Source organism: Sorex fumeus, unplaced genomic scaffold (assembly GCF_029834395.1).
Source record: "Sorex fumeus unplaced genomic scaffold, SorFum_2.1 ptg000003l, whole genome shotgun sequence".
Taxonomy (NCBI): domain Eukaryota; kingdom Metazoa; phylum Chordata; class Mammalia; order Eulipotyphla; family Soricidae; genus Sorex; species Sorex fumeus.
In genome coordinates, this window is record NW_026606060.1 from 40,061,531 (window position 1) to 40,075,855 (window position 14,325).

A 14,325-nucleotide genomic window follows, 5' to 3' on the forward strand; every position below is an offset into this window, starting at 1 on the left:
AGTCTAATGAGATTATGATCTTAAGGGTGTATCCTGCCCATCCAGCAAAGTGTGCTACAGTGTTCCATCTAGCATAGATATAATTGCAAAAAAAACTGAGGGATATAGGAAAATGGGAAGAACAAATTTAGTTAAGAAATAAATGTGGGAAAGCATACAATTATTCCACAAGAAATAAGAAATTCATGAACATTAATATTTAGAACATCAAACAATTTTGCATTTTAAAAAAAATATTTACTATGGCAATAGTAAAGGTGCAGACTAAAAGAGAGCCAAAAATAAATAATGAAAAGTATTTCTGACTGAGATGGTGAAACCTAAAGTATAACCATGAAAATGGAAATGCTTATGAGAGCAGTCAAGGAGGCATAATTTAAGCAATGAAATAGAACAGATGAGGAGCTGGGGCATGTTTGTAAAAATGAGCATATCTAATTTTCTAGATATAGGAAGTGGGTTATAATATAATGTATTCATTCAAAAGAACAGTAGGCAGGTATCCGGTCTAGAAGAAAATATAATGAACACTATTTTTATGTATCAATGGTCATATGAACCTTTTGAAAATCTAAGAGAAGATGTGATTTAGAAGGTAATTATAGAATTTGAGATATTTTAGGACAAAGTTGAATGAAGAAATTAAATTATCTCAAGTAAATTTTATAGCAAGAATATATTTTTTTTCTTAGCAATGCTTGGTCATTCGTTGACAAATCAACTGAAATAAAAGTTCACAGTTAGTGGTACTGTTTTTCTTTACAGAGTCTAAATTTTGCCCAGAGACAAATAAAATCTATTTATGCCTCCTAAATTTAATTGTTTTAGTGCACAGCCAAAGGTTAGTGTACAATTATTATATACATACCATGAAAGTATGGAGTGAGCCTGTGAGGGAGATAAAGGAACTGAATAACAAAATAAAACGAATCCTGATTTTTATTTTTCCCCATTTTTTTAATTTATTTTTTAAATTTTTTATTAGTGAATCACCATGAGGTAGAGTTAAAGACTTACAAACTTTCGTGCTTGCACTTCAGTCATACAATGGTCGAGTACCCAATCCTCCACCAGTGCCCATTTCCCACCACCAATGGTCTGAGCCTCCATCCCGCAACCCCTACCCTGTCCCCTCCAACCTACCCCTCCTCTGTGGCAGGGTATTCCCTTTTGCTCTCTCTCTCCTTCTGGGTATTGTGATTTCAGTAGAGGTATTAAGTGCCATCATGTTTGGTCTATAATCTACTTTCAGCCCGCATCTTCCATCCTGAGCGGGCCCTCCTTAGCATCCTTTACTTGGTGGTCTCTTCTCTATCTGAGCTGCCTTTTCCCCCAGCATGCAAGGCCGGCTTCTAAGCTGTGGAGTAATCCTCCCAGTACTTATTTCTACTGTTCTTGGGTGTTAGTCTCCCATTCTGTTACTTGATGTTCCACAAATGACTGCATTCTTTCTATGTCTGTCCCTCTCTTTCTGACTCATTTCACTTAACATGATACTTTCCATGTTGATCCACCTACATGCAAATTTCATGACTTCATCTTTTCTGACAGCTGCAAAGTATCCCATTGTGTAGATGTACCAAAGTTTCCTTAACCAGTCATCTGTTCTTGGAAAACAGTATAGATGCTTCTCAAAAAATCAGAAATTGAGCTCCCATTTGACCCAGCAATACCACTTCTGGGAATATATCCCAGAGATGCAAAAAAGTATGGTAGCAAGAGTATTTTTTTAATGAAGAAAGAGAACCCAGAGAGATAGCTGAGAGGTTCAGGTGCTTGGTTTGCATATGGCCAACCATAGTTGAATCCCCAGCATAATATATGGTCCTCCAAGCATGACCAGAAGTGATCCTTGAGCAGAGTCAGGCATAAATCCTGAGCAATGCTGGGTGTGGCCCAGCTGAACCCTCTCCCGCTAAAACAAAAATCAAGAAAGATCACAATGTACCATCTCAAAAGAATAGATGGAAAGAAAGCCAGCACTGCCATATTTTTAAGAGATGCAAATACGGCTGTCATCAAGTTCTTCCCTGTCATATGCAAAAAAGCCACTCTTCCATTGGAATAAAACTTCTTGGCATCTGAAATCTGAGCTGGCCCCCGATTTGTGAGCAATCCTGTGGTTAATCTGAACAACATATGTGACGGAAATGGTGCACTAACATTTAAATCCAGATTTAGGAGGCTAGTAACTAATGCTCTTTCCTGTTGGAATGCTCTTAGACTACAACTGTATCACTGTATCACTGTCATCCCATCAATTTACTCTATAAATATGTCTAAAAGACAACACAGAAAACACAGAATGAAGGAAAACTCTGGAGCTCTTCACATACACCCTCAGCTGTGCTCCTAGTAAACATCCAAAAACTCCCAGTCATAAATGTGAGAATGGATCAAATCTTCTGGTTTTTCTAGCAATCCTGTCTACAACACAATACAAAAGAACCATCTTATCAACCCAAGGAACTGGAGAAGTTATAAATTGTAATAGTTTTAAACCATTAAAGTTTGCATAAATTGTTATAATAAAATTAGTTACAAAACAATATAAAAAGCCCTGATAACTTGGTTTCAGAGAAGCAATTTCAGGAGAATGATAAGCCCAACTAAATAATGAATGGAAAGGTTCAAGGAGAAAAAGCAAAGTGACAAACCTATACAAAGAAAACTAAAAAACACTACTTCAAGAAATAAAAGAGGACAGTAGGAAATGGAGACACATGCCCTGCTCATGGATCAGGAGGATTAACATTGTCAATATGGTAATATTCTCAAAGTATTAAACAGATTCAAAGTGGTCCCTATAAGGATACCCATGACATTTTTCAACAAAATAGACAAAACATTCCTGAAATTCATAGGAGCAATAACGCCCCACGAATAGCTAAAGAAAAAGAAGATGGGTGGCATCATCATCCCCAACTTCAAACTTAGTACAATGCAGTAGTAATTAAAACAGCATGTTACTGGTTTAGAAACGGACCCACAGACCAAGGCACAGACCAGAAGAGCAGAGTTGAATATTCTGACACAGACTCTCAAGTATATGATCACTTTATCTTTGATAAAGGAGCAAGAAATGTGAAGTGGAGCAAGGAAAGCCTCTTCAACAAGTGGTGCTGGGGAAAATAGACAGCTACATGCAAAATAAATGAACTCCGACCTCTAAAGCCAAGCATAAAAGTCAGATCAAAATGGATTAAATACCTCAGTATTAGATCTGAATCTATAAGGTACATGGAGGAAAATGTATGCAGAACCCTCCATGATATTTAAGCTAAAGGTATCTTTAAGGATGAAACATCACTGACCAAGCAAATGGAAACAAATAGGACTACAATAAACTAAGAAGTTTCTGCACCTCAAAAGAAACAGTGACCAAAATACAGAGAGAGCCCATGGAATGGGAAAAATTATTTATCCAATATCCATCAGAGAGGGGCTTAATATCCAGGATAAAAAAGACACTGATAGTACTTTACAAGAAAAAAACTTCCATCACATCAAAAAAATGGGGAGAAGACATGAACAGAAACTTCCTTGAAAAAGAAATGGTCAAAAGGCACATGAAAAAATGCTCTACATCGAAAATTGTCAAGGAGATGCAAATCAAAACAATGAGATATCATCTTACATCACAGAAATTGGCACACATCAAAAAGAACAACCAGTGCTGGCTCTGATGCAGGGAGAAAGGAACCGTCATTCATTGTTGATGGGAATGCCAACTGGTTCAGACTTTTTGGAAAACAATATGAACATTCCTCCATAAACTAGAAATTGAGCTCCCATATCACCCAGCAATACCTCTGGGAATATATCCTGGGGATGCAAAAAAGCACAGTAGAAATGACATCTGCACTTATATATATTTATTGCAGCACCATTCACAATAGCGAGAATCTGGAAACAACCCAAGTGCCTGAGAACAGACGACTGGTTAAAGAAACTTTGGTACATCTATACAATGGAATGCTATGCAGCTGTTAGAAAAGATGAAGTCATGAAATTTACTTTTAAGTGGATGGACATGGAGAGTACCATGCCAAGTGAAATGAATCAGAGAGGGACAAAGAATGACTGTACTCATTTGTGGAATATAAAATAACATGAGACTAACACCCTAGGACAGTAGAGACAAGGGCCAGAAGGATCGCCCCATGTTTGAAAGAATGCCTCATGTGCTGGGGGAAAAGACAGTTGGAATGGAGAAGAGACCACTAAGTCAATGATGGTTGGAGGGATTGCTTGGGATGGGAGATCTGTGCTGAAAGTCAACAAAGGACCAAACATGATGGCCTCTCAGTATCTATATTGCAAACCATAATGCCCAAAGGTAGACAGAGAGTAAGAAGGAAGGTGCCTGCCACAGAGCAGGGAGTGGGATGGGGTGGGAATGGCAGGAGGGATTCTGATGGTGGAAAATGCACACTGGTGGAGATATGGGTGTTCAGATATGGTTACTGGGCCCGCCCGAGCAAGTCGATGAGCAACAGGAGGACAGTGACAGTGAATGTGACTCAGTAAGAATAAATTTTATCTCCAAATTGACAAAATAGTACCAAAATTATTAACTCACACATAAAAACATGAAAGAACATTAATATTCATATAAAAAGGAAATATATACTTAAAAAAAGCACTGACTTTCTTATATTTATATGTATGTATATGTGTGTATGTATATATATATATATGTGTGTGTGTGGAGATATATATATATATATTATATATGCATGAGGGAGAGGGTTGTCCTCCCACATGATGCTCAGGAGGTCCAGGGCCACTTCCAGCACTCTCAATACACCTTTGAATGTGAGCCATTTAATGTGAACCTTTTTATGTAAGGGATCTATGTTATTCAGTTTCTGAAGTGCCTAGGAATACAAAGGCCACCCCAGCAGTGCTCAAGGGTCTCCAAAGCTCAGCCTCGTGATGCACAAGGGACCAATTGGTGCCAGGGAACAAACTGGGATCACCTGCATAAAAAGCAAGCCTCTGTACTAATCCTCTGGCCACTCTCATATATTTTACGATATTAAAATATCCTTATTTTACACTTCTAAATTATCAACCAAAGTTATGTGGTCCGATTTTCCTTTATTTGGTGTTGTTTCACTAAATGCACATTATCCAGCCAACAAGAGCCTTTTTCTCTAAGAAAAGAATGAAAGGGTCAGGGATGTGGTTCAGGCAGCAGGGTACATGCTTACATGTATAAGGCCCTGGGTTCAATCCTAGCACCACATAAGCCATGGTCCACTGAGTATGGCCCCAGAAACCCTGGGTGTGGCTTAAAGAAAAAAAAATGAAAAATGTTTATACATAAAATGAAATCAAGTTTTCTTCCTTGGTGAGGATATAAAATTTTTTTAAAAAATATGACCAATGGCAGAAAATAAGCATTATATTGTTGAATATTATTCTGAGTAATTATAGTTTAATTCTTAATACGGTCAGGCAAAATTGCAAAGGAGCAAAATATGCATGTGTGTTTACACTAATGGTTAGAATTATTTTTTAATGATTACCAAATTTCAATTATTGGCTAAATTTATTATTCTAACAATTTATTAAAACAAATTTCCAAATAAAGCATGAATTAAGCAGAATTTGCTAAATATTTTAACCTCTCTTGATAACGTAAGTTTCACTAAAAACATAAACATTGTAATGTTTGTTTAAACATAAACAAAAACATTACTACACGAGTAAGTGGTGATATAATTTCTAGCCAAAATTATCATTTTTTGTGGTAAAGAAATAAATATTTAAATTAAATACTACAAAAAAACTTACAAATTTTACAAATGAATTCTTCGTGATTAAACAATACAACATATGTCTGTAACACTACACACTGCAGAACAATTATACTCTACCGCTTTGAAGCAAGATTAGCCTCTCCTCCATGACCATCATCATGAACTGCCTCATAGTGTTTGAAAAGTTCATCAGCTGATCCATGAGATTTCATACATTGAGGACATATGAAGCCCTGCAGAAAGAGGCAAAATCAAGATTTCAGAATACTGCAAAATAACAATTAGTATGTTATAAAATAAAATCCAAGATCTTATTGACACTAATAGTACCATTAACTAAGTCATAATTTATGGTGTTAACTCTAAATTCTGGGGCCAGAGAGATACTACAGGAATAAAGATACTTGCCTTACATCCTGCTGAACCTAGTTCAAATCTGCATCATCACATATGGTCGGGGGAAGGTCACTCCTAAGCATGGAACCAAGAATAATTTCTGGAAACTGCTAGGTGTGGCCCAAAAACCAAAAATAAAAAAATCTAAACACTGATATTATGTCTCTCTATTATAGTAAAAGTTAACAAAATATAGGTGAAGCCAGAGATAGGGTTACTTTGCATCCTTGGTACACACACTGTATTTGGTCCCCTAAGCACCAACATGAGTGACCCCTAATATGGAATCAGGGGCAAGCCCTGAGCACTGCTAATAGAAGTTTATGAAATATAACAAGCTTTACAACCATCTTTTAGGTTAAATAAATTAAAAATGGCAAAAATTCTTATCTAAGAAGTTATTTTAATCTAGAAGACTAGTTGAGGTTTGTTGAGAAAAGAGAAGCCTTTCTCTCTCTCGATTATCTCTCTAGTAATTATTAAGATAATATCTATTACAATCTACTTCATTGAAATAACAAAGGATTAAGAACATATTTTGGAGAGAGAACAGGGGGGAATGCCCTGCCACAGTGGCAGGGGGGGATGGGGGATGGGAGGATGGGGGGGAGGGATATTATCCTGGTGGTGGAAAATGGGCACTGGTGGAGGGATGGGTATTTGATCGGGGTATGACCGAGATCCAAGCACAAAAATTTGTAAATCTACAACTGTACCTCATGTCGTTTCACTAATAAAAAAGAAAAAAAAATTAAATCAAAAAAAAAAAAAAGAACATATTTTGATGACTAAAAAGGCAATGTATTAAATAACTCATCAGCTACAAATTTCCTTACCTAAGATTAACACCACAAAAAATAAAATTAATGTACACTCTAGTGAAGTATTAAAACGAATAATTCCAGTGTTTTTATATATGGCATTGGGCTGGAGCGATAGCACAGCGGGTAGGGCGTTCGCCTTACAAGCGGCCAACATGGCCGACCCGAGTTCGATTCCTCCGCCCCTCTCGGAGAGCCCGGCAAGCTACCGAGAGTATTCGATATGCCAGACACAGTAACAACAAAGTCTCCAATGGAGACGTTACTGGGCCCGCTCGAGCAAATCGACGATCAACGGGAGGGCCTTTTAAATTTTATATATGGCATAAAGTCCTGGTTTCTAGAAACTTCTCTGTACATATGCTTCAACAATACTAAAATGCCTATGCTTCCTTTAAGACATCACGGAATCTCTTATTAACGTGCATTTGCATCACTTGATCACTTGACATCCCCTAATTTATCGATTCGCTCGAGCAGGCGCCAGTAATGTCTCCATTCATCCCTGTCGCGTGCTAACATAGTCCAATGGCATCTGCTCATTCTAGGAACACGAAGAGCCTCAACTCAATTGTTCAGGGTCTTGATGAAGAAGTTTGACCACCTCATAGGTGGGCAGCCACGTGATCTTTTGACGTCCCATGGAATCCAGTCAGTAATGACTCTAGTCCAGCAGTCATCTCCAAATCTCATTACATGTCCAGCCCATCTGATTTTTGACGCCTTGGCAAATGAGACAGTGTCCCTTATTCTTGACCATCGACAAAGGTCAGAACTTTGAATTTTTTCTCTCATTTGAGTGAAGCGTGATACTCCAAGCATAGCTCTTTGGATTCCTCTTTGGGAGACCCCAATAGCATTCTCATCATGTTTGTGTAGGGCCCAGGTCTTGAGGCCTATGTTAATGCAGGAAGAACAGTAGAACTGAAGAGATGTGCCCAGTGCCGGAGGTTCTTTGTCCTCTTAGCTATTTCTTCGATGTTCTTGAAGGCGTTCCAAGCCACTCTCTTTCTCCTGTGAAACTCAGGTGCCAGATCATTAGTCATGTTCACTTCTCAACCTAGGTACACATAACTATTGCATTCGGAGATGTTCATCCCATTGAGAGTGAATGGAACATCAGGAACGAGACCATTTCTCATAAACATTGTCTTCGTTAGATTCAGCTGTAGTCCGACCCTTCCACACTCACAGTCGAAGTAGGCTAGCATTTGTGCCACTTGGGTGAAGCTTGGTATTATAAGAATGATGTCATCAGCGAAGCAGAGGTGGTGTAGTTGCCGACCGTCTATCTTCACTCCCATTCCTTCCCATTCCAGTCATTGCATGACGTTCTCGAGGGTGGCACTGAAGAATTTCAGTGAAATAGTCCCACCCTGCTGAATCTCTCTCTTCACATCAATAATCACCTCCCTGTAGAATGGTGAGATACTGGTAGTGAATCAACAAAACAGTTCACGGAGGATCCTGATGCATTGACTTTGAACGCCCTGTTTGGCTAGGGCCTTGATGACCACCTCAGTCTCAACAGAATCAAAGGCCTTCTTTAAATCAATGAACGTTAGACAGAGTGGCATCTTGAACTCCCGAGAAACCTCAATGAGCTTGGTTATCATGTGGATATGGTCGATTGTGCTCAATCCTTTTCGGAAACCAGCTTGCTCACATGGTTGTTCTTCATCTAGTATTCTACTAATCCTATTCAGGATGACTCGAGTGAACAACTTATAGACGACAGACAATAGGTAGATCAGGCAATAGTTGCCAATGTCGTGGATGTCTCCCTTCTTGTACAGTAGTACAGTTCTGCTGGTTTTCCATTGGGATGGAACCTTGTGTTCAGACAGGTAGTGTGTGAAGAGCCAAGCCAGTGTATTGATGAGTACTGGTGGCAGGTTCTTCAGGTGTTCAGGTCTGACCTTGTCTGAGCCAGGTGCTGTTCGATTCTTTACCAATGAAATGGCATTTCGGATTTTGGAAGGGAGAACTTTAGGAATGACATATCCATCCTGCGGAATTTGATATGTGAGCAGGTGGAAGTGGCTATCAAAGAGACCCGAGTAGAAGTCATGAATAATCTTCTCCATTGCCCTTCTGGAAGATGTGACAGATCCATCAGGACGTCGGAGGGCAATCATCTTGGTCTTGTAGTTAGCAAAGGATAGGCGGGCATTGTGAATGCTTTTCCCAGCTTCTACCGCATCTGCTAGCTCTGCTGCTCTTCTCTATTTGAGGTCTTCCTTTATTGCTTCTGTGCACTGCTTTGCAAGCTCGGACGTTCACTTGCAGTTGCCTGAGGCTTGAGTCAAGCCACGTTGGCGAATGAGCTCGAGAGTTTATGAAGACAGTCATCTTTTTGTGGCTATCTCTCTCTCAGCATTCCTCGCACAATCATGGAGGGTTGTCAACGACAGCATCTTCTCATGTTTCTGCAATAGTGCCAAAGAGCTCCCAGTTGGTGGTTGTTCTGAGAGTTCTCTTCTTAAACTTTTCAGCCCTTTCTCCCCGCTCTGTGAAGTAGAATTTTGCACAAAGGAGACAGCAGTCTGATCCTGTTTGGAATTTTGGGACAACAGCGACATCGGTCAGGTAAAACCGTCGATTGAATATGATGTGGTCTATTTCGTTGTGGAATCGTCCACCAGGAGACTCCCATGTCCAACGTTTAGATTCAGCCTTCTAGAATATTGAGTTACCATGGATGGTCTTGGTCGACATGATGAACTGACAGTCTCTCACCCTGTTCATTCCATTCTAGGCCATGAGACCCAATGTGAAGTTCTTCGGCTGATCTTCTTGGTCCTATCTTGGCATTAAAATCACCCACAATGATCTTGTAGAAGGCATGGTCTTCTTTATAGAACTTCTCCAGCTCCATGTAGAACTTCTCAATTTCTCCTTCATCATAATTGGATGTTGGTGCGTAGACAACAAAGATAAAAACTGCCGGCAATTTCTATCTATTCACATCTATTCAAGTGTAATTGTCAGATCCGGGTTGTTAGCATTTGAATGAATCAATGGCCAAGTTCGTGTTGACAAGGACACCCACACCACCAACACCTCTTTTGTTACATGTTCCGAGGACAAAAGTTCCGAGGAACAGTTCTTCCCCAGTGTCAAAAATGGCATGATGTGACTGACACCTTCTCAATTGAGTCAGACCAATGATGTCATACTTGATCTTTCACGCTTGCACCATCAAGTCCTCAATGGATTCGTCCGATGCCAGCGTACGTGCATTGAAAATACAGACAATCATTTTTGTCCTTCTTCGTTTTGGCAGCCTAGGTCGGCCCTGAGATTTTATGAGCCTCTCCTTCCTCATCTTTCTTAATGTTGCCATATTGGTGGTTCTTCCAGGGTCAGGAGAATGGAACCCATTGTATTTACTGGCTTGGGCATATCGAATACACCACCGGTAGCTTGCCAGGCTCTGCCATGTGGGAATCTCTTATTCACGCGCATTTGCATATAGTGCTACTTTCTTAATAATTACTGACAGATCTCACACATGCATGTAGTTCTTGAGCACCTGGAAAGTCATATACAGAGTCTGTGTTCATAACCATGTGGTACCGGGTCAAACCCATAACCTTGTTTTGTTTTAGTTTTTGTTTTTTGAGGGGGGCACACTCAAGTGCTGCTAAGGCTTACTCCTGGCTAGTACTCAGTGATCACTCCTGAATGTTTATTGGGCTATATGTGGTGCCGGGGACCGAACCAAGATCAACCTCATGCAAGACAAGCATCCTACCTGCTATACTATCTCTCCAGCTCAAATAGACCCATGGTCTTGTACATTCTAGGCATGTGCTCTACACAAACCCATATACTGCTTTTATCTTGAGACCTACCCTTGTTAAGTTGTGGTGTTTCTACACTAACTTTGATACATAACAGATTGAAATCTTTCACCTATGTCTTGCTGGTGGCTAGTGTACCATTTGAACTTGCTCTTTATTTTTACATACCATAATTATTTAATAAAACGACTGAATCAGGTGATACAAAATTTGATGGGAAAAAAACAGTAAAGTTTTAACAGCTTTTATATTAAGACCTCTCATCTGAGGTAAGTACTCTGAACATACAAAAACAAAATTTTAAAAGCTCCTTCATTGGATACTATACAAATACTATATTCTCACTACACACATTATGTGGCAGAAGCAAGGCTCACTGAGTACTGATATCAAAATGTAGACAAATATTACCAGACAAAACAAACCTTGTATACAAGTACATATATTTAAAAAAGAAAAAAAATCCACAAGAACTGAGGGGTACCTGACTCTGCAAAGCAGCAGTTAATGCTATAAACAAAATGCAAGCACATACATATTTTACATATGCATGCACATATACACACATATTGGGATATGAATCTATAACATAATGGAATTAAGTACTAAAGAATGAATAGAAATTTTTTTGCCAGAGATTTTTTTTAAAAAAGACTTTTTAAGTAAATAGAATAGTATTGAACAAAGTGCAGAAAAGGTAAGAAACAGTGTCACTACATATGGGGAACAGATCTGTGTTGTAATCACAGAGCTAGAATGAAGGCAGTGGATGAGTGAATACAATGTTCTTCTATGAAATTTCTAAAATGTGCAAATATCTCAGTACTAAGGATGTGCAGAATAATGCCATTAGGCTCTAGAAACTGTTGGGGCGCTTCTGCCTAAATTAATGCACCCAGTCTGTATATTATTCTAGCTGACATTACGTTTTCTTTTTTCAAAACTCTTTATTGTCTCTATAATCATGTTTCACAATGGCTATCCATGATGCTTATTTGGCATCCTTATAACTTATGGCCTGCAACTTTTGTGGCATACTCTATTAACATACCATTAATACAATAGCACATAAACCCTTAAAATACTAAGCCTCTCATTTCTCTTTTGTGTATCAAATTCTGCTAATAACTAGTAAAGTAAAGGCCCTCCCGTTGATCATCGATTTGCTCGAGCGGGCCCAGTAACATCTCCATTGGAGACTTTGTTGTTACTGTGTCTGGCATATCGAATACTCTCGGTAGCTTGCCGGGCTCTCCAAGAGGGGCGGAGGAATCGAACTCGGGTCGGCCATGTTGGCCGCGTGCAAGGCAGATGCCCTACCCGCTGTGCTATCGCTCCAGCCCTGCTAATAACTAGAAGACAAATAAATTATAGCGCTCCTCAGAGAGTCCACATCCCAATTACACTGTTAATCTTCTCAGTGTGGGCTTTTTGACAACTGTCTCTATTTCCAGGTTTTGGATTTAGATATAAAAGATGTCAGGAAGCTAATGATTACATTATGAAGGTATTGTCATACCTTTTAAAGCTTCTAGGTTAATCACCCAGAAAAATCTGATTCATCCCTAGAAATTTTATAAATTGAATAGATACAGTTGACCAAATTGAATTTTCCATGTGATTACACCTGGCATGCTTAAATAAAATTTCAATTAGGGGCATTTCTAATTTAAAAAAAAATTCTTTAAAACAAACATATTTCCTTACCATATTAGATATTTAATCTTTGCTTAATGTCTCAGAGGCATAAATATCTCTTAATAAATGTCTTTTACTCCATTAACTCTGCTAAGTTCTTTTAATTCCTGAACCCATATCCTATAGTTCTAGATTCATTTTTATAAAAATGATTAGCATGCTACTTATAACAATGCTAGCCTTCTATCGGTGAAAATGATGTGTGCTAAGAGAAAAGTTTACTAAAAGTGTATCAGTCATTTAAAAGTAAATGTAATGGGAAAGATAATGATGTGATGAGAGACACATATAGAAGTATGAAGCTGTGCTCCAAAAATTTATAAAGTGTTGTAAACCAATTATAATCTGTAAAATCTTAATTAAAATATACTAATTTAAGAAGTTCAGACTGAGTGCCTAAAAGATGTCCCGTGAATGAAATACATGGTTTTGTGAATACTAAATCTGAATATTAATAGACTTCTCAGTTTTCTGTAAACTACTGAGGGGAATGAAGTAGCTAGAAATTCCATAAAAGCATTGTAAGCAAAATTTAAAAACAGTCAACTACATATATTTCCTTAATCTTTTATTTTGTTTTGTTTCTTTTTTGTTATCTGTTATGGCCACACCTGGTGGTACTCAATGCTTACTCTTGGCTCTAAGGTCAGGGATCACGCATGGTGGTGCAAAGAGGACCATTTGTGGTATATGGGATAGAATCCAGGTCAGCCACAAGTAAGACAAGTACTCTGTCTGTTATACTATCACTCTGGCTTCAATTTCCTTAATCATTTTAAATCTCACTAACTTCCAAACAGAAAATTGACTTAAAATTAAAATAAATTCCTTACTTCTGGATTTCAAATGTCAACAGCCCTTTCTTTATACAGATACACTGTATATAAGAAATTATCTAATTTGATGTTTATGTTATTCCCACTGTACCAAGTATCCTTACAGTTTAAAAGGAAAGTTCTGGGGCTGGAGCAGTAGCACAGCGGGTAGGGCGTTTGCCTTGCACGCAGCCAACATGGCTGACCCAGGTTTGATTCCCAGCATCCCATATGGTCCCCCGAGCACCGCCAGGAGTAATTCCTGAGTGCATGAGCCAGGAGTAACCCCTGTGCATCTCTGGGTGTGACCCAAAAAGCAAAAAAAAAGTAAAGTTCTTATTTAAATGGCAGGAAGATGAGATCGTCACTTTAATTATGAAAGCTCTTGAAGAAAAGATACTGACTTAATGTTCAAGGAGAAAGACAACTGTCAAAATGCTAAATACATATATTTATATATATAATGTGATTACATACAGGAATTATGTAAGGAATTATAAGGAATTATAATTGCCTTATAGAAATGTCAAAATTTCTATCTTCCCTAGTACAAAAAGTTTTGTTATTTTATAAGTTTTGTAAAAAGGAAGGAAGAAGAGAAAGAAAGCAAGAAAGCAAGAAAGAAAGAAAGAAAGAAAGAGCCCAAAATATGTTTCCTCTGTGTTTAGAATACTCCAGTGACTTTCAAAAAAAAAAAAGCAGCTATATTTAGAAAACTTTTCTAACCTAAAAATGATCAACATTTTCCTCACTGGCTCCCAACTCCAACTTTACCTAGGTAGCAGCCCACACACTACTTCTGGGAGATGCACCATTAATGATGTGTCATTCTGTCACTTCCCTCAGGTTCAGAGAGTCAAAACAAGATTGAAAGAATGGTAAATCTGAGTCTCATACTGTCTATTTTCCCAAATAATGATAATAGCAGTTCACAGTCCAAGTTCTTTTTCTATTTAAGAACAACATTACCTAAAGAATTTACATACACTCATTTAAAAACACTAACTATAAAATAATGAAG

At 38.3% G+C, this 14,325-nt stretch overlaps 1 protein-coding gene across 2 annotated transcripts in view; it reads right to left on the bottom strand.

Annotated features, from left to right (window-relative positions):
• The window catches only part of EEA1 (early endosome antigen 1), a 143,128-nt gene that overhangs the window by 98,541 nt on the left and 30,262 nt on the right, over positions 1 to 14,325 (bottom strand). For both annotated transcript variants that reach the window (XM_056115465.1, XM_056115456.1), the window contains one exon: positions 5,886 to 6,001. In XM_056115465.1, the coding sequence (XP_055971440.1) occupies positions 5,886 to 6,001 (116 nt within the window). The remainder of the gene's footprint in view (positions 1 to 5,885; positions 6,002 to 14,325) is intronic.